The sequence below is a fragment of the Protopterus annectens genome, chromosome 10.part0 (genome assembly GCF_019279795.1).
Source record: "Protopterus annectens isolate FY-2018-M chromosome 10.part0, PAN1.0, whole genome shotgun sequence".
Classification (NCBI taxonomy): Eukaryota; Metazoa; Chordata; order Ceratodontiformes; family Protopteridae; genus Protopterus; species Protopterus annectens.
The window spans coordinates 1,083,831,498-1,083,850,549 of record NC_056744.1 but is presented as its reverse complement, the minus strand read 5'-3'; the positions used below and the strand labels follow the sequence as shown (position 1 = coordinate 1,083,850,549).

General features: G+C 41.1%; 1 protein-coding gene across 1 annotated transcript in view; it reads right to left on the bottom strand.

Moving 5' to 3' along the window:
- Nucleotides 1–19,052, bottom strand: part of CMPK1 (cytidine/uridine monophosphate kinase 1) — a 333,789-nt gene that overhangs the window by 216,089 nt on the left and 98,648 nt on the right. Inside the window, exon 2 of the mRNA XM_044085830.1 lies at nucleotides 10,980–11,126. Coding sequence (XP_043941765.1) covers nucleotides 10,980–11,126 — 147 coding nt within the window. The remainder of the gene's footprint in view (nucleotides 1–10,979; nucleotides 11,127–19,052) is intronic.

Below are 19,052 nucleotides of genomic sequence, written 5' to 3'. Positions count from 1 at the left end.
TCCAAGGTATGCATCAGTCTTTCCCCCCTGTTCTGTGGATTGGGAAAGAAGGTAGGTAGGTGGATTGCCTGGTTCAAAGACACTCTGGATACCACCTTAGGCATAAATGTAGGATTAGTTCTCATGGACACCCTATCTTGATGGAAGATTAGGAAGGGTTGTACTGCCATTAAGGCCTGTAGTTCGAAACCCTCCTTGCTGAAGTAATTGCCAGTAGAAAAGCAGTTTTCCATGATAGGTGTTGAAGATCTGCTGTTGCTGCTGGTTCAAATGGAGGGAGTGTCAATTTTTCTAGCACAAAGTTCAAGTCCCATGCTGGTAATGGTGGTTTCCTAGGAGGTTTTACATTCTTGATCCCTCTGAGGAACTGCCTGAGTAGAGGATGCGAAAAGACAGGTGGATCAAGCTGTATTCTGCTGAAATAGCTGATGCATGTATCTTGATGGAGGAATAGGACAGGCCTGTATGTAGAAGCTCTGCCAAGTACTCCAGGATGTTAGCAATATCTATGTGCGACACATCTTTTCCTCTTTCAGTACTCCAAATGACAAACCTTTTCCATTTTCCTGCATAGTTCCTTCTTGTTGAAGGTCTGCGGGCTTCAAGGATAATGTCTTTAACCCTTTGGGATAGGTCTGGGTTAGTTGCTGCTATGTGATGTTCCAGGCAGTCAGTTGCAAGGTTTTTAGGTTTGGGTGCATGATGTTGTAGTTGTTCTGAGTTAACATCAAAGGCATCAGGGGTATTGACCACATTCTCCCCTGAGACATGCTCCTCAGCAATGGGTACCAGTGTTGTCTTGGCCAATTCGGAGCTATCAGGATTATCCTTGGACGTTCCTCTTTGATTTTCAGTAGTACCTTGTGCATCAAAGGAAGAGGAGGAAATGCATATGCTGTCAGGCCTTTCCAACTGAAGGATAGAGAGTCCACCTTCCATGCAAGTGGGTGGTATGTCCTTGTGCAGAATTTTTTGAGATGGTGATTGAGTGGGGATGTAAATAGGTCTATTTGTGGCATTCCCCATTTCTTTGTGATGGCCTTGAAGATGTCCGGGTGTAGCATCCATTCGTGAGCATCCGAAGTGGTTCTGCTTAACATGTCTGCTAGGGTGTTTTCTTTTCCCGGCACAAATATTGCCTGTAACTGGATGTTGTAGCTCAGAGCTATATTCCAAAGGTCCAGAGTCATTCTGCATAGGGGGTATGAATGAGTGCCTCCCTGTTTGTTGATGTACCACATGACTGTGGTGTTGTCTGTCCTTATCATTAAATGGCCTTCTTTGAGGAATGGTCTGAATTTCTGGATTGCTAGTTTTACTGCCAGCATTTCTTTTTGGTTTATGTGCAGGTGCAGCTGGTCTGGAGTCCACAATCCTTGTATGCATTTTTCCAACATGTGTGCCCCCCAACCTAGGTCTGAGCGTCCGTTGTGATGGCTTGGTTTGCTTGACAGTTGTGGAAGGGCAAGCCTGGGTTTGACTGGCATGCTTGAGCCCACCATAAGAACTCCTGTTTCAGGCATGGGATTAGTGGGATTTCGGTTTCTAAGCTGTGCCTGTGTTGAGACCATAAATTCTTTAGGTACCACTGTAGTTCTCTCATATGCAGTCTGGCATGTGGGACCAGGATTATGCATGATGCCATGAAGCCCAAGGCCTGCAGTACTTTTCTTGCTGTTAGTTTGTTCTGCTTTGTTAATGCCAAGAAGTAAAGAGGGAGTTGTTCTTGTTTTTCTGCAGTTAGGAATGCCATTTGTTTTACTGTGTCCAATTCCGCACCCAAGAATGTTCTTGTTTGGGATGGTATCAGTCTTGACTTTTTTAAATTGACTGTGTATCCCAGGGCTTGTAGTAAGCAAATGACTCTTTGTAAATCTGTTGTCAGCTTGCTTTTGTTGTCCGCTTGTAACAGGCAGTCGTCCAGGTATGGATAAATTTGGATTCCCTGTAGCCTGCAGTGAGCGATTACTGATGCCAGGCATTTTGTGAATACTCTGGGCGCAGTAGATAAGCCAAAGGGCAATGCTGAGAATTGATAATGCTCTGATCCTGCAAGAAATCGGAGGTATCTTCTGCAATTTGGTCGTATGGGGACGTGCAGGTATGCCTCCTTGAGATCTAGAGTTACCAGCCAACACTCCTTGCCCAGTATGGGAAGAAGTTGCTATAGGGTCAGCATTTTGAATTTTGGGACAATGATGTATGTGTTTAAGACGGACAGATCGAGAATAGGTCTCCAACTTTTCTCTTTTCTTGGTACTGGAGTAGAATCCTTTGCCCTGTTCTGTTATTGGTACTCTTTCCACAGCTCTCATCTTTGTTAATTGAGCTATCTGCTTTAGAGCTTCTGTTTTTTGATTTGGAGGTAGGTTTGGCATTCCTCTTTTTACTGGTAAGGTGTGGAAGTGGAACCTGTAGCCTTGGTCTATGGTTTGCAAAATCCACTTGTCTTTTGCGATATAGTGCCAATTTTTCGAAAATAAGGCTAACTTTCCACCTAAAGGTGCTGCTATTTGTTCCCTGGAAGGCGGTGTCAGAGCCAAGTCACTGTGTTTGTCCTGTTGCAGTGGCAGTGGTTGTGTCTGTGCCTCGGTTATTGCCTTGCCACTGTCGTCCTCTGTAGGCACCTCCTCTGGATTGATTTCTGCCTCTAGAGCGTCTATTCCTGCCTCTGAGATTTTGAGGAGTCTGGAAAGGACCAATTTTTGGCAGGCCAGTTCCTGCTAAACCTTGGGGGCTGAACCTGTAAGAAATCCTTAACTGTTTGTACAGATTTTGCCTTCTCTTCCATTTTCTTCATTACCTGCTGAGCAGGTGTACCAAATAGACCGGCCTTATCCATAGGAGCATCTAACAGCTTTGCTTTAACATGATCCGGCAAGACCTGTTCTTTCAACCATGCATGCCTTCTTATCACTGTGCCAGTCATGGCTGATCTAAATGAAGCCTCCAGTGCATCATAGCCACATTTTAAAGAATGGTTACTAACCTGCTGAATGTTATTCACCATTTCTAAAACATATTTCTTATCTAAGGAGTCATCAGAGGACAGCTTCTTAGTTAACTGATCAAGCATAAACTCTTGGTATTGGATCATATGAAACTGACAGTTTAAAGCTCTAGCTGAGAGAGTAGCAGAGGTGTAAACTTTTCCCCCATCTCTCTAAGGACCTGGATTCCCTTTCAGAAGGAATAGGATTTTTTGCTGAGGTCGAGGCTACTGCCTTAGGCCCCTGGGATATAGTCTCAGGATCTGCAAGTGGGGCCTTGTATAGGTGGTGATGAGTGTCTGGCACCCTGTAAAATCTATCTGGTTTGGCAGGGGCTGGAGGTAAAGTATCAGGAGCAGTGCCAACATCATTAAATGCATCATCCACAACAGGCAGTACTGGAGGTATAGCTAAGGGCCTATGTTGTGGTAAGTGCAGAAATGTCCTAAGCCTTTTTCTTGAATCTGAGAAATCTTGTCCCTGCCATTGGAATTGTTCTCTCATGGCATTAAGGTTTCTCCAAAAGAGAATTCCTCTGGTGGAGTGGCAGATGGAATGGATTCTTCAGCATCGGAATCCTCATAAGTAGAAAAAGGAGCCTCTGGCTGATCTGTAAAGTCTGAGTCATCCGAAGAATCATCAGAGGACACTGGCTCGGGGGGCTCTGCTCTAGGTCTCTTTTCTGGGGGCTGAGAGGCCCTGTCTGGGTGAGATTGGGATCCCCTAATTAAGGATATTAAATCCTCTGCCAGAGTAAGTATTTGTGAGCTAGAAGAGGGCTTGTGTGAGGGGGGCTTAACAGGCACTGATTTAACAGTTTTGGCTGCTTTAGCCCTGGCAAAGGCCTTAATAGACATGGCTGCAGGAGGCCCAGCAGCACCACGTGCTGGGGTAGAGACATCCAAAGGGATGGTGTCTGATAAATCACTAGGAACCACAGTAGTAGGTAAAACTTCAGAGGCCGATTCAACTAAGGTAGCAGGAGCCTCAGTAGTAGTCATGGATTCGGCTGAAGATTGACCGGTTTTCTCGGTTTCGGCCGAAACCGAGACACTCGCAGCTTGCTTAACCGTGGTTTCGGCCGAAACCGCGGACCGCGAGTGTCGGTCTTTTTCTTTGCGTTTAACAATTTGGGTAGTCGGAGGATCCGACGGCATAATGTACGCAAAATCTGAGCCGAAAAACTGTTCAGCAAACTCCGACCGACGCCTAAGCGTTCGTCGGTTGAAGGAAGCACAGGCTGAACAGGCTGCTACGTCGTGGTCTGGGCCTAAGCAAGGCAGGCAGTAAGAGTGGAAATCTTTATGAGGTATTTGTTTCCCACAAGTTAAACAGTTATTGACTTTTTCTGACATCGGCTGAGGCAAGAAAGAGTCCCCAACGGGGTACTTAGCTTTTTAGAAGTCTTCGAAGTAGTATTCGGTAGTAGTAATCTCTGGATCTGACCGACCGGCACTTGCGAACAGCTTCTGCTTCGGGCGCCACGCGGCAAGAAAGACTGAGGAAAATGGCGTCGGCTGATGCCTTTATACCCGAAGACCAGCAGAGATGACGTCGGGTGAAGTGCGACATCAGCCGAAGCCGGACCCAGACTTTGGAATCCGGCCGACCGAAGGGCTGCCTGACGACAGGACAACCCATTTGTTATGACTGCAGATGCATCCTTGAAGGACATCCCCTGATAAAGAGTAATCAAATCCTCAGCCATTTTGAGAATCTGCTTTTTAGGCATGGGGCCTTGAGATGGGCCCTGTAGAGCTTGTCTTTTAGAATGCATGGCTGCTTTAGATTTAGTATAAGCCTTAATGGAAAAAGAAGAAGAAGGCCTGAAGACACCTTGAGAGGTGGCAGGCCTGTCTGAACTCAGAGTTTCCCCGCCAAGAGTGACTTTGGTTTCTGTAGTCGGGGTGTGGGCCGAAGAGCCTGCGACCTTGGGCACAGAAGACACCGCTAATGAAGTATCATCAGTAGTCAGGGGCTGCGTAGGTGCCTCACTGAGAACCGGAGCACATGTAGTCGGCTTTAGCATGGTGTCGGTAGAAGTCGCGGACCTCGTATGCCGGTCCTTATCTTTACGTCGTTTACTCAAAATTGGAGTCGGAGTAACCGACGACATGTTGTAATTAAACTTTTTGCCAAAATAGTGTTGAGCGAACTCCGCCCGACGCTTAATAGTGCGTCTGTTGAATGTAGAACAAAAACGACAGGCCGAGACGTCGTGGTCTGGGCCTAAGCAAGGTATACAGAGGGAATGGAAATCCTTATGCGGTATTTGCTTCCCACATGAAATGCAATTATTAACTTTGTCTGACATCGGTCAGAGGCAAGAAAAGTTTCCCCAACGGGGTAATTAGCTTTCTAGAAGTCTTCGGTTGAAAATTATTCGTAATCTCAGGAGCTGGCTGGCCGACCGGCACTTGCGAACTGCTTCTGCTTCGGGCACCGCGCGGCAAGAAAGACTGAAGAAAATGGGTCGGCTGGTTCTTTTATACCCCTGTCGCACTGACGTCAGGGAAGAAGCAACGACAACAGACGCCGGACCTAGACTTTGGAATTCGGCCGACCGAGGACCCGCCTGACGGCAGGAGAACCCATCTGTTATGACTGCAGCTGTATGCACGATGAACATCAGCCCAAAGGTAAAGTTACTCCTCCACTGGCCAGATGCACTTTTTTTGAATGCGGGTTTTAGCATCGTTTCAACTAATGTGAGCTTCAAGGAAAGACAGGTTGACTGCTCATATTAAGTCCGTTTTCATTGTGAGACAGTGTTATTTTCATTGTGAGACAGTGTTATTTGTTTAGCAAATGGCTATCATTGTTTGTGCTATAAAAGTTTTAAATCCAAACATCTGTAATCACTGTAGAAGCAAAGAAGAAAATAGTATGTACACTGACAGGTTTGAACACCATTTACAGTAACTGGGGAGAAATAGCCAAGTAATGGGGCACTGAAATGGTTGCTTGGGGGGGGGGGGTGCTGTTGCTGAAGGGGAGGGGCCCGATCCATTACCTAGCACACGGCCCTATTTGACCATGAATCAGCTCTGGATCCAGTCATGGGAATCCTCATCTGACACATTCTTATAATTTACAAGTTTAGTTGCAATTTTAGTATTCAAAAAGGTTAGTTCTCCAATTTCAAGACTAGGATAGCTGCAGATAAAAGTGATAACGTTTTTATTGCAGGCAATCTTTTACCCAAGTTTTACTTATTCAAATACCAGTTATATTTTAGATAAGCCTAGCACAGAGTCTAATGTATTCCTTATACTCTGTGTATTTGTGCACCAAACAGTATGGCCTTTCTGTGATGAGAGGTAAAATGATGAGGCATAAAGAACTGAAGGAATGCCCTGGTGCTAGCTGGTCATGAAGAGGTAGTGATGGGTTAGGTACTAGGGTTAGAATTAATGTACTAGCTGGTCATCAAGAGGTAGTGATAGGTTAGGTACTAGGGTTAAAATTAATGTACCTGGCTTTACACAGTCAAATTGCCAAAGTAAAAGGAAAACAGTATGTTTTTTCATCCATTTGGACAATGAATTTAGAGTTTTGGTAAACAGTCATTCGTGTATGCAGCTTATGTTCATTTAAAGGCATGACAAAATACTCTTTCGTCCTCTGTAGGCTACAGTATGACTGCTTGGCAGTTTAGGTAATTAGGTTCATTTGCAGAGAGTGGGAGGACAACAGATGCATACAATGTCTTATCTTTTTCTACCATTTATGGATAAGAGTTTGGAGTGAGGTACTTGCAAGTAAGTGACGTTAACAGAATAGAAGAATCAGTTTACCATCATAATTTCTAACATGTTTGTTGCAAGTACTTATGTACTATAAAAACATGGTCGAAAGTTATAACAGTGACCAAGAAAAAGAACGAAAAAAAATGTCGACAATTCGAACTGCTGACATTTTTTGAACATACCACCTCACCCGGTATCATACAACACACACTGCGACTTATACATACAAACTCCAAGATCGCAGTACAGTGAGAGAAAGGGTACATTTCCCGATCCCCACTATAGTGCAATCTCCACTCAATATGCAGAATTCACAACAGCGAACGGACACTACCATTTGCTGTTGTGCATTCGGCATGTTTTTTTCGCATATGCAAACTTACTTTTGGATATCCGTTGTCGCACACTGCAGCAGCGACATTTTGATGGTACACCGAAGAACCAAAGCTCTCAACTTTAACAGTTTGAGTAAATCAAAGCTCTCTCTATCTGTCTGGAAATGCAGAAGTTCAGTGAACAACAAGAAGTTAGAGAAGAAAAAGGACATGTGGTCAAACTGTGAACCTTAGAGTAGAGATGCAAGGATCTATGGCTTAGAATAAAAACTGGTGGTCAAATTCTCATTAGGGGTTGAGGTGTAGGGAGGAAATTACTTGAAAGAATGCTAAAAATGTAAATTAAAAGAATAATCCCAAAAGGTGCTAAGAAATCGGAGCGGAAATAAATATGCTTGCTAGTTCATTTATTTAAGCCACAAACGGAGAAGAAACCAATACAATGATGTTGAAAACAGCCCAAATGTAAAGTTTTTGTGTTTGTATTGGTTTCTTCTCCGTTTGTGGCTTAAATAAACGAACTAGCAAACATATTTATCTCCGCTCCGTTTTCTTATCACCTTTTGGGATTATTTGTTGATTTGGTGCTGGTTCTACTTTTTTTCTCGGTCTAAATTAAAAGACTACTATAGATAAAAAAGATATGTTTTAGATAACCAAGATAGATGGAACAGGATGGGGAGCACAGCGAAGGTGAAATGGAAGGTGACAGATGCAGGAAGAGAAGTCTGAAGAGGAGAAGGTACACTAAAACACGAAAGGTGTGGTAGAATACACTGATATGAGTTTTGCTGTGTGTTGAAGGAAGAGGTAGGTATTTGGTGTCACAGTAGTAAACCTATAATTGTTTAGATTTTGGTCACTAAGAAGCAAAAGAGCATGTCTTTTGTGGATGGAGGTGTGCGTGTGTGTGTCTGGGGGGGGGGGGGGGGGCTAGCTTAATGTCGGTCTAGAATAAGTGATCTAAGATGCTCCTGGCTAGTTGAGCCAAGAGATGAACCCCACCTGCTGGGATGATTAGATAGGATGTAGGAGGAGTGTTACAGAGGATGTGATGATGTATTCTACTCCTATAAATGCAAGGACGATGAAGCAGAGTGGGAAAGGGAGCAAGGAGGTGAGTGGAGCAGGGTTAATACTATTAGCTCAGAGACAGTCAAATAAACCTGACTCACGAAAGGGAAAGTAAGGCAAGTATTTTAAAGGAGACTATCTTCAGTCTACATTATTTCTTCTTAACAGCTTTGTCAAAATTGCTTACTATGCAAGTCTATGTTAAACATTACAGGGGAATTTTAGAGATGTTAGAGGGACAGCATCAAGAGTTATCATAAAAGTGTCAAGTTCCTACATCCTTTATGGAATCTCTTTGCCACTGCTTCTTAAATGTCCATTCACCAGCATTTTTGCTGAGACTATTTATTTTGTTCCTTGACAAAATTGGAAGAATGGTTAGATAATCCCTTGGAAAACATGGAAAAGGAGAGATGAAAAATCTTTGAGTCTCTCTGTATCAGCTTATCCCTCTCATTAAACTTGTTAATAACCTCTGCAACAGGGAGACCAAAACCTAAATCTCTACATAAAGGAACATTTAAAATGTTTTGACATCATCTTGGAGGTTCTAAGAATGAAGCCTGGCAAACCTCCTCAAAATAGTATCAGTGCCAATATCCCTGAAAAAAAACATATCAAAAGTCATACACACACTTTAAACAATGAGTTGTGACGTATACAATGGAATAAATTAAAACATTTAAAGCACTTTTTTCCTCACAGAAAACTAAAGACAAAACATTCCTCGTACTTCTACAATTACTCAGGATAAACGAGCCTGACAATTCAAAATTCTGAAAAAAATAAAAAATAAAAAAATCAAAGTTGTAGAAGCACACTTTTTTCATCATAATTCACAATTACTCTTCCAAGTCATTGTCATAAAGTGTAGGATTGGAATTAACCCTACTGCTGATAAACATTTGGTTAACTAAACCACTTCTGCACATTCAAGTTTGGGATGAGTGTATAAAAACATTAAAAAGACTGAGGACTTTTATACAATTTAACTGCGTTTTTAAGGGGAGCAGGCTGACTATCATAGAAACTGCAGGCAGTGACACACACACATCCTTTAATGCTGACAGCACTGGAAGAATGGGTGAAGATTCTGGAAATTCTATTTAACAACTCATAATATTTTCTCAGGGACTGAGAAACCTCAGTCTTCTCCCACTGAAAACAATGGCACACACTGGAAATGGTCTCAGAGAAACCTCTACAGGGAAAATCAGATACTATGCACTCCTGTGAATCTGAATCAGAAATCAGATAAGGAAACCCGGCATCTGTACCTTCATCTTCCTGTCTAAATTCAGGATCTTCAATCTCTTCAGGAAAAGAGGCATCCCTGTTTATTTTACCAGACTCCACCTAAGAAGAAGAATCGAAGAAGAAGAAGAATCGAAGAAGAAAGAAGGATCGAAGAAGAAAGAAGGATCGAAGAAGAAAGAAGGATCGAAGAAAGACTAAGCCAAACCTAGTAAACTACTCCTGTCCAAAGAAAAATGAACAGGAGGAAAAACATGTTTATTTTTCTGGGGAGTTTTTTTTACCTGGAAAATGAGGCCAACAGGGTTAACTGATGGCAGACGCAGTTTCCCCAAGGTTGGGCAAAACCTATCTGAACAAGGAAGACATCATTGCTCCCTCTCCCATGACCAACAGTAACTCTTCCCTTACCCATTGAGAGCAGACCCCAACAGCTGATTTAAGATGAGAATAACCCCCAGTCCAAAGTGGCTGCAGGTGGTGCTACAACAGAGGGATTTGAAGTAAAAGAGGAGTGGTCTGAGGCACCAGCTGTGGCCACAGAGTCCTAGCTGGCCTTAGGAATAGGCCAACTAGGCGGTTGCCTAGGGCGCCACTCTAGCGAGGGTGCTTTTCCGATAATCTGGATGGTATAGGTATGTCAGGATGGGGGAACTAAGTCATGGGGAAGGTGCTGTGGAGCCCTTTTGCCTAGGGCACGAGCTGACCAAAGGCCGGCCCCAATTAGAGTCATCCACCTGCAGCTGAAACAAGTTACTAAACTGTTGTGGTGGCAAGGGAGGTTTACTTAACTTTCTTTTTGTGGCTGGAAGAAGGGCAGACCATTAAAATTTAAAGTTGTTAAAAACTCACTTTCTCCTCACAAACACAATAAAAAATGGTTTAGTACACTTTGCCAGCCCCAAAAAAGCCAAATGAGCACAGCTGTTCCACAAAAAAAAAATGTTTTTCAACTAATTAACCTGACAGGAAAAAAGTGCACTCCCATTTACAAGTACGGTTAAGTCTTGTGACAGTCTATTAAACACAAACTCAAAAAGAAAAACAACTTTCCTAACTAGGAATGTACATATAAAATGTGGAAGTTGTTCCCCCCCAACCCCCCCACCCCAATGATAACTTATCTGCCCAGCAATGGAACAGTACAAGCTGACTGTCTATCCTCGAAAGCCTGCAGAGGAACACTCACTTCAGCAGCCCTCAGTGCTCAGAGGACGTGGAAGGAACCCTGAATCTTTCGAAGCTGACTGCCTGTTACATCCTTAGCAGGATATAACCCATACAGCTTAAGCTATTGCAGCAGTGGTCAACATGCCACACATCAGGTGTTTACTGCCACTCACCTGGACTCAGTATTCGAAAGTAAGTGAAGAATCATACAAATAACATACACAAACAGAAACATGGCCCTGCAAGGCAAAAAGAGTTAACTATCTCCGGTCTTAGTCTGCTGCAGTTTGCTTACTGTTAAATGTTTTCTGATAACAAGTGAAAACCACTGGGTTTAAATTGGGCTACAAGAAATGTGAACATTTCAGACGTTCTATAACATGCTAAGCTAAATAAAAATACCTTACTTTTTCCAAAAGGCAGATAGTAATCTCCACTGGCACAATGTTTCCATTTCTAATGTAAGTGTCAATCATTTCTCCATACTCAGAGCCTGGTCTAGCACGTTCAGCACGTAGGAGATCCCCTGCAGAGAGGTGTGTAAAACCATATGTCTGCAAAAACAGGAAAAAAAAACAATGCTACCTTAAATGAAAATCAGAAATTTAACTTTTTCATAAACTGAAAAAATCGCAAGTAAAAACCTACTACTTTCAAAGACAAATCCAATTTTTTTAAGATTTTAAAAGAAATTCCAAGAGAAATAATCATAACTTTATTCTGACCCAGAAACTACATTTAAAAGCTGAAAACCTAACTTTCAAGACTTTAAAGGACATTTTCAAATCAAAGTGAACAGATTTTATTTACTTTATGGCTAGATTAAACAAATAATGGTGCTGCAACTCCAATCCCCACAATGGCTGAACCCCCCCCACTGCACTCTGTGATTGTTACATACCTTGCTGACCAATTTACATACCTCGTTGACCAAATTTTCTACAGTGTCATTACAATGTCCTGTCATTTACAACAGCTCACAAGCTTGCATATCTTTCAACAGGTAATTTTTTGCATAGTTTTTGCCTCCATACCCGCTGCCCATCAAGATTCCCTCAAACTGTCTTGGCCCACTCATCCATGGTATCAAAGCAAAAGGGTGAGTGCCTTCTGTAGGGGCAATGATACAAGGAGCTGTAAAGGTTGTTTGGGCCCTCACCGGCATCCCACCATTGAAGGTGTTTTAAGTTCTTAGCCCATCCCCTTGACTGAGTTGTTCTGCAACTCACATCACTGCAAGAGCCACAATGCCTCTGCTCCCAAGTGCACACTTCCATGTACCTGCTGAGAAATGCTATGCATTCCCAGCTTGATGAAACCAATGATCCAGGGTCATTAAGCAAGCATCTCTATTCCTCCTTCAAGGAACTGTGGCCCAAGATACACCTAGTTTGCCCCACTTGAAGGCAGACACTCGCATCCTACCTGTGCCAGGTCTAGCAAGTGCTCATGCCACTAATCAAACACCGGTCACCTAGAGTGCAGCCAAGGCTTATCCCTCAACACCAACAGAGCTGGCCCAATTTGGCTATCCTTAGCACTGAGAGGTAACAGCAAAAAAAAACAACATGAACTGACCAAGCTTCCTCCAACGACTTTCTTTCTGTTTTTTTTTTCCCCTCTGAAATGTTCACTTTATTAGACAGTAATTCCATCACCCCCAACCAAGACATGAGACTGCGAGGGAAAAATCCAAGTTAAAAATACTAACTTTAACTGTATATTCTTAGTACTTTCTATACACTGAAAATGTATTTATTTCCAGTTTGATGACCGGGGAGGTCCACTGAGCTCAGGTAGCCCATTTTCATTGGAGGCCAAGGGAGAAAAGCTCTGCATTACATAGTTTAGTTACATATACAATCATAGTAAAGAAGACACAACTACAATTTCATTTCATGCTAGACAACATGAATAAATTCTTTGGTTACACAGTATCTAAAATATTTAGGATGGAAGTGGCAACTTAATTGAAAGGGAGAATAAAGACTTAGAAGGAAAAGAGAGAAAAAAGGTGGGAAGGGTTATTTATAATACGTACAATTATGTTACTTACAATATGTGCATTTATGCTAGGTTAGCTTGTACTCAGAGTTAGTCAAGAGTTTAAGGGGTGGATTGATTATTAGGCTAGGTGGGGAGAGTGCATGAATAATGAATGGCTTTCGGACTTGTACTGTACACTCTTCACTGTCATACTTTGCACAGTGTAGCTTAACACCGAGTACTGACCAGGTCAGTGCATTAGCTCCACAGCAGTATGCAAACATCCACAATGGAGAAATCAAACTAGAAACTTTTTTTGTATCAGTACTTCACTGTGTATTTAGTAAAGCAGCAGTAATAGGCTACTACAGTAGACTCTTTCACTACCAAGAAAGTACAGCTGTGTAAGTAAACTTACCACAGCAGTAGATGTTCGAATGATCACTGCTGTAGTACCCAAAGCTATATGGATTTTACACAAAGTGGTATCCAGGTTTACTTTGAGCCAAACTATCTTCCTCTGTTCTTACCTGATCCAAAAACTGAGGGAGAAAGGATACTTCATACTTTGGATGTCCAGACACAACTCGTGCACTATCTTGCATGACCAAACTTTTTCAGAATTTCTGATCAGGTGTTCATTTCTTATGAACGCACGAAGGGACAACGTGTCAAATTAGACCATTTCTTTACCTTCTGATACTCCCCACCACAAAAAAAAAAAAAAAACACTATCCCAGACTGGGCCAAGGCAAATTTTACCAGGGACTTGGCTTCATCTATGGCTTTTTTGGAAAAGACTGGATGTTTAGAAGTATTTCTGAGGCAGCAACTTAGATCCCTGTACATCACTTTACAAAGCACCACAAGCAACATTCCTTCTCCAGGTCTATGTCAGGCTTTGCTAGGACCATTCTCGCAGGGCTCCTGGACCCTTCCCATTCCTCCTCCCAGTTGTTCTAAACTATGATAATCTACCCACATAGCTTAGGCTTCTGCAACAATGAACATCTTACTTACACAACTGTACTGCATTCATCACATTGATCAGTGCTGTAGTAGCCACTACCTACATCTATCTCCCTTGTTTTTTGGTATATGTTTTATGCCATAGTGGGGACTTTTTTTGGGGCTTCTAGTAACGTCCTCTCAGGGCTTAACCTCCTTCTCTTAGTCAGCATGAAAGCTCTGAAAGGCTTGGCGTGCAAACCTGTCTTTTAGTCAGTTCAGCTAGACCTGTCTTAACGGGTTGGACACGGAAAGTAATCTGAAGCTGGAAAGAGGTTACCCCTTTAGAAGGATATAATATACATTAGGCTAGAGCAGCAGTGAACAACACGCTGAACATCTAAGTAACATTTCCTTGATGTAGCCTTTTCGTTGTTGTTTGGTTGAATCAAACTCTTTGTGATGTCATGGACTTTACCACACAAGACCCATTAGCTAACAAATGCTTCCTTGCAAATTCATACTCATTGCTTCAGTAATTTAATAACAGTACGTCACTATTCCCTTTTCTTAAACACATTTATTGAATCAATTAAGTCGGAGGCAAACATACATTTACACAAAAGAAAACAAAGAATGCTAACATGCTCACAGTTACAAACATTATACATCACATGCGTCAATGCAAAAGATTCCACTTCCAGTTCCTTTACCTCTGTTACATTCGCTACTTCAAATACAGTTGGTTTAGACTTTTATTTCCATTCTCTAGCAATTGCTTTTTTTTTTTTGGCCACCACAAGAATTAAGACCTTACTATGCCTAGACAATAAAGATCCTGTATTCCCAGCTTAAAAAAATAATTTTCTTAGTTACACTTACTTGTTCACCTAATATTTCTGACAGAGTACTCTAAGTAAAGTAACTTCTTCAGACACACTAACAGCCAGTGTGTGTCTGAAGAAGTTACTTTACTTGAAGTGACGAAAACATGAAAAAAAATTTTATTAAATTGACTTTACGTTAAAAGAAAGTGCTTTTGGGATTAACATATTTTTCTACTGGCTACTGTTGGGCTCCTGTTCTGTTTTTGATTGTTCATTTCTTCCGCCCAGTTTTATTTGTTTGTTCTACGGAATTTTTAAAATCAGCCAACTCATTACACTCAAAATGTATGTTCCCAGTATTATTAGTATTACTTTTTCTTCTCCTTCACCATACCGTTCAACTGTCCAGATTTTCACAGAATGTTCAGATTTTTGCATCATATGTTTGGTCTGCTCCTCATTAAAATTGTGGTTTTCTGGCAAATCACCGAGGACTGATGGCACTAAATAATTAAATACATTTGAGTTTCACATCCTTCAGAAAATGCATGCTAATACAAAACCTATTTTACTAACAATTTTCTAAGTTTCTAAGAGAATTACTTAAAATTTGTCCCCACTTTGGGGCCTTTGTACCCAAATTATTTTAGGCTTTGTACAGATTTCTTGCTCTAAGAGTTGAGAGGTTATGTTGTTCACACCTCCAACATTTGCCAGTTACCTGAGAAAGAATGTCTACTTGAGGTATAAAAATACATATGCAGACAGCTCCTAAGCAAAAATCCTACATTTTCTAGGCTTTGATGCATATTTTGGAGCTTTGGACTACAGTCTAGTCTCTTCCCAAACTGTTACCTTTACCTCTCTAGTTATTTGCTCACAATACCTTGGTTCCTTTGCTAGTTTTCTCCAGTAAATACTAGCTCCTTCTTGGCTATTCTCTGTACTCCTAATTGCAGTCATCCCTATAGGCAGAATCTCATTTCTCCATTCTTGTGTTGGATTAGTTCTTAGAATACTTTCTACTACTTTACGAATATAATACTCGGTAGGACTGTTATTCTCCTTTCGGATCTGCACCCAAAATCCCACACTGAGTTAGCTGTTAAGCCATTGTTATATTCACTAAACGTACTGGAGGGACAGGTTCATAACCCAGAGACTGCCCATGCTCTGGAATAGACTACCCATACATGTCAAACAGAGCACCTCGCTGACCCCCCCCCCCCCAAGACAAATCTCGATGAGTGGATGGGAAAAAGAAAATTCACCCTGGGGATAACACCAGTGGCTCTACTCGACAGAGGCACTAGGAACTAAGGTTGGGTGGCACTATGCCAGGGTAATCCTATGGGCTAGGCTTGTAAAGGCCCCAGGGCCATTAGCCTAGTACACACTTATGAACCTATACCACAATCAGCAAAAATAAAGTGTTCCCTATTATCTACGTTAAAATGTTAATGTACAAGATTACATACCACTACAATGCAGACATGGAGCCTTTCATTTTAAAGTTACACAAGAATGTAAGAAAACATGTTTCTTTGAACAGCAATAATACTTCACTGATAAAGGCTATGTATTGGTACACCTGGAACATGTAGTTCCTTTGGTTATCAACATTTCCCAGTAAACAAATGTTAAATAAAATGTAAACAGTACAGAATAAAGAAATGATGGAAACTTTCCCTTCTGTCTGTATGTGGCTGTCTTGTACCCTGGCTGCATGGTTATTTAGGGAAAAATTCTTAAGTGTTACTACTATCTCTGCCTCATAATAAACATTAATAAATATGACAAATAATATTAAAGATACAATGAATAAATGACATGGTGGAAATTTTGATATGCATGTCTTTTAAATACAAATGGACTATATTTGACATTGACTATAGTCAATAAAACTTCAGGATTCATAAGAAATCCCTTCCAGAAAACTGAAGAAGAAAAAAAAAAGGCTATGAAGTCGCTGATAATGATGCTCCTTTCTGATGACCTCTACTGCACCTCATAGAATTAACCCTCTGCACCAACTGCCAGATAAACAAGCACAATGTGGTCAAGTACCACTCCAACACTACTGCCAAGGGTTGCCTTACACAAACTGCTTTAAAAACTGTACATCTTTCACGGGCTGTGACATTAAATGTTTGGTTGACGGAGGCGTGACAGATTTCATTATGCACTTTTATTATGGAGATTACATCATTCTGTGGAAGTTACACTGAGTAAAAACAGTTTGAGGCTCTTTTTCAAAACATGCAGTGGTGTGTCTCTCACTGTGTTCAGGTTTTAGTTAAAGCACTATTTTTTATCTCAGGATGCTGGATTGCCAGGACTTAATTTTGGAACAATTAGTTTTATTTTAAAGTTGTAGGCCTTACAGATTTATGCCCTCCATGCTGTATTGTCAGTTGTTTCCTATATTCTTCAGGATATTTTTTTTTTTTTTTAAATACTGCTTAAGATTTTAGCACTCTGACATGAGTTTGAACTTTAACGTTTGCTATAAAAGACGCATCTCTCTGGGACTAATCCCTTTCAGAACCCACCATTGTACTAATCTAAAGCAACTAGGCTAGCTTGAATTTCAGCAGCAACTTTTAAAATTAATCAATTAACCATAGCCAATCAAATACTGTATCAACCTGACAAAACACCTATACTATCTACCCTTATCTACCCCTACCATAACCTAAAATCTCTAAGATCCACACACAAACTTCTTGTAAATATTGACAAAGCAAACAACAAAGCTGGTGATTCCCTCTTTTCCAACACTGTTGGAAAACACTGGTACCTGCTTCCCTCTGAACTTTCTACTATTCCCTCAAAATCTCTCTTCAAAAAGAGACTTAAACTCCACCTCAAATCACAATGGCTGTGCCCCCTGTACTAATCCTTAGTAACTCTAGCTCGACACCTGACTAAAACCTGTATCTTATAACCTATAACCTACCTCTTATCTGCATCCACTGTCATATTTCTCCTCCTATTTCAAAAAAAAAAAAAAAAAACACAATTGTACATTTTGCTAGTATTTCTTCAAAATGTCACTTGTAACATTATCCTTGTCACAATTATTAACAGTTATGTTACAACTAATGTATTTTCACACTTTATAACTATGTCTGCAGTTATAATGCTTTTTATTTTTCTGTTTGTACTCTTTTTGTACTTTTTTTTTTTTTTTTTACTCTTTACTTTCATGTTATTTCTTTAATGTAAATTCATCTTAAACTCTGGAGCTTATCTCCCCGGGCCTCTACTGAAAATGGACATGTATCCAGCTAGGACTAGCCCGGTCAACAAATGTAAAATAAAATAAATAATAAATAAATAATTACTGCTGTACAAAACTACATTAAACAATAACTAAATATAATTCTTGCATTTTATTTAAAACAATTTCACACTTAATACTCATGAGACCCATTTATGAAATGTAGTAAGATGCAGCAAGGTATGAGCAGTACTAACCTGCACATCCCGCATGAAGCGGCTCTAGACTTTGGCTTCATGCCCAAGCACACACACCTGGTGTGCAGGAATATCAGCAGCGGCCTTACCTGCCATGTATTAGTTTGATTACACTTTGGATAGAGGCATAACCAAAGTAAAATTGGGTGAATTTTAATTTAAAGGAAATGCAAATGATCACAACTGATTAACCTAGTGACAAGGAAGATCGAAATGCATTCCTGCAGCAACAGAGATTTGCCGTACACCTACATACGTTTCACCACTCGCCACTGTTTTCACTTCATAGTGTAGTATTTTCATTGCGAGTAAGATATAAAAAAGTGCTATATCATATTATGGAGCAGAATCTGCGTTTCTGAAACAGCCTTGTTTTCTTAGCACAATACTTATGTAATGCATATACATACATGCCCACACGTGACAAACAGGGATACTGCCTGAAAATATAACCAAGCACAGTCTAATAAAACTTCGGTATTTGCGTATTATCGCAACCAGATTGGCCATAGCCAAATGAGTGTTTCTGCTGTGGCAGGGGTTGGAAAAGGTACTAAACAGCTTTCTAGGACATCACCCAGGAGCACTGCTGCGCCCCAAAGTCCTCTTCCACCTTCAGGTCCGTTAGTGATTGTAAATGCTGTGGACCAGACTGTGCTAATAGAATAAAACAAGACAATGTAAGTTAATGCCTCCAAATCCCAATGCCACAACAACTTGAGTAGATTTAAACACTGAAAATTATGTAGATATTCAATAATTACCACTGTGTTTCTCTCTGCTGTACCGCAAAGAGAAAGAGAAGACATACGCTGACACCCAATAAATGTAGTCCTAACAACGGATGACATTTTCTGGCCACTCCCTTACCCTGCTGATGTGCGAGTTGACGGTTCCCAAGTCATCTCAAAACTGTGACAAGACACGGTGCACAAATGTGAAATTTTTAACATTGCGGTGTCAGTTAAGACGCATACAAGAGGATAGCACTCCCAGGGGCCAAAAAAGTATGTCAAGAAGGTAAAGCCGACAAACTGCATTACTGCTTTTTTTTGCAACCGGCTCTCAGAAAAAGCCAGTCCTTTGAGTTCACATGGCGCTCAGGTCGAAACAACTACGAACAGAAGTGTGAAATGCCACTTCCAGGTTACTAATTGTTCAAAATTCATGACAGTAAGGGCAATGACTCATTTGTCCATAATTTGCACAATTATGAGCAATTTGCAACCTGCTTGCAAG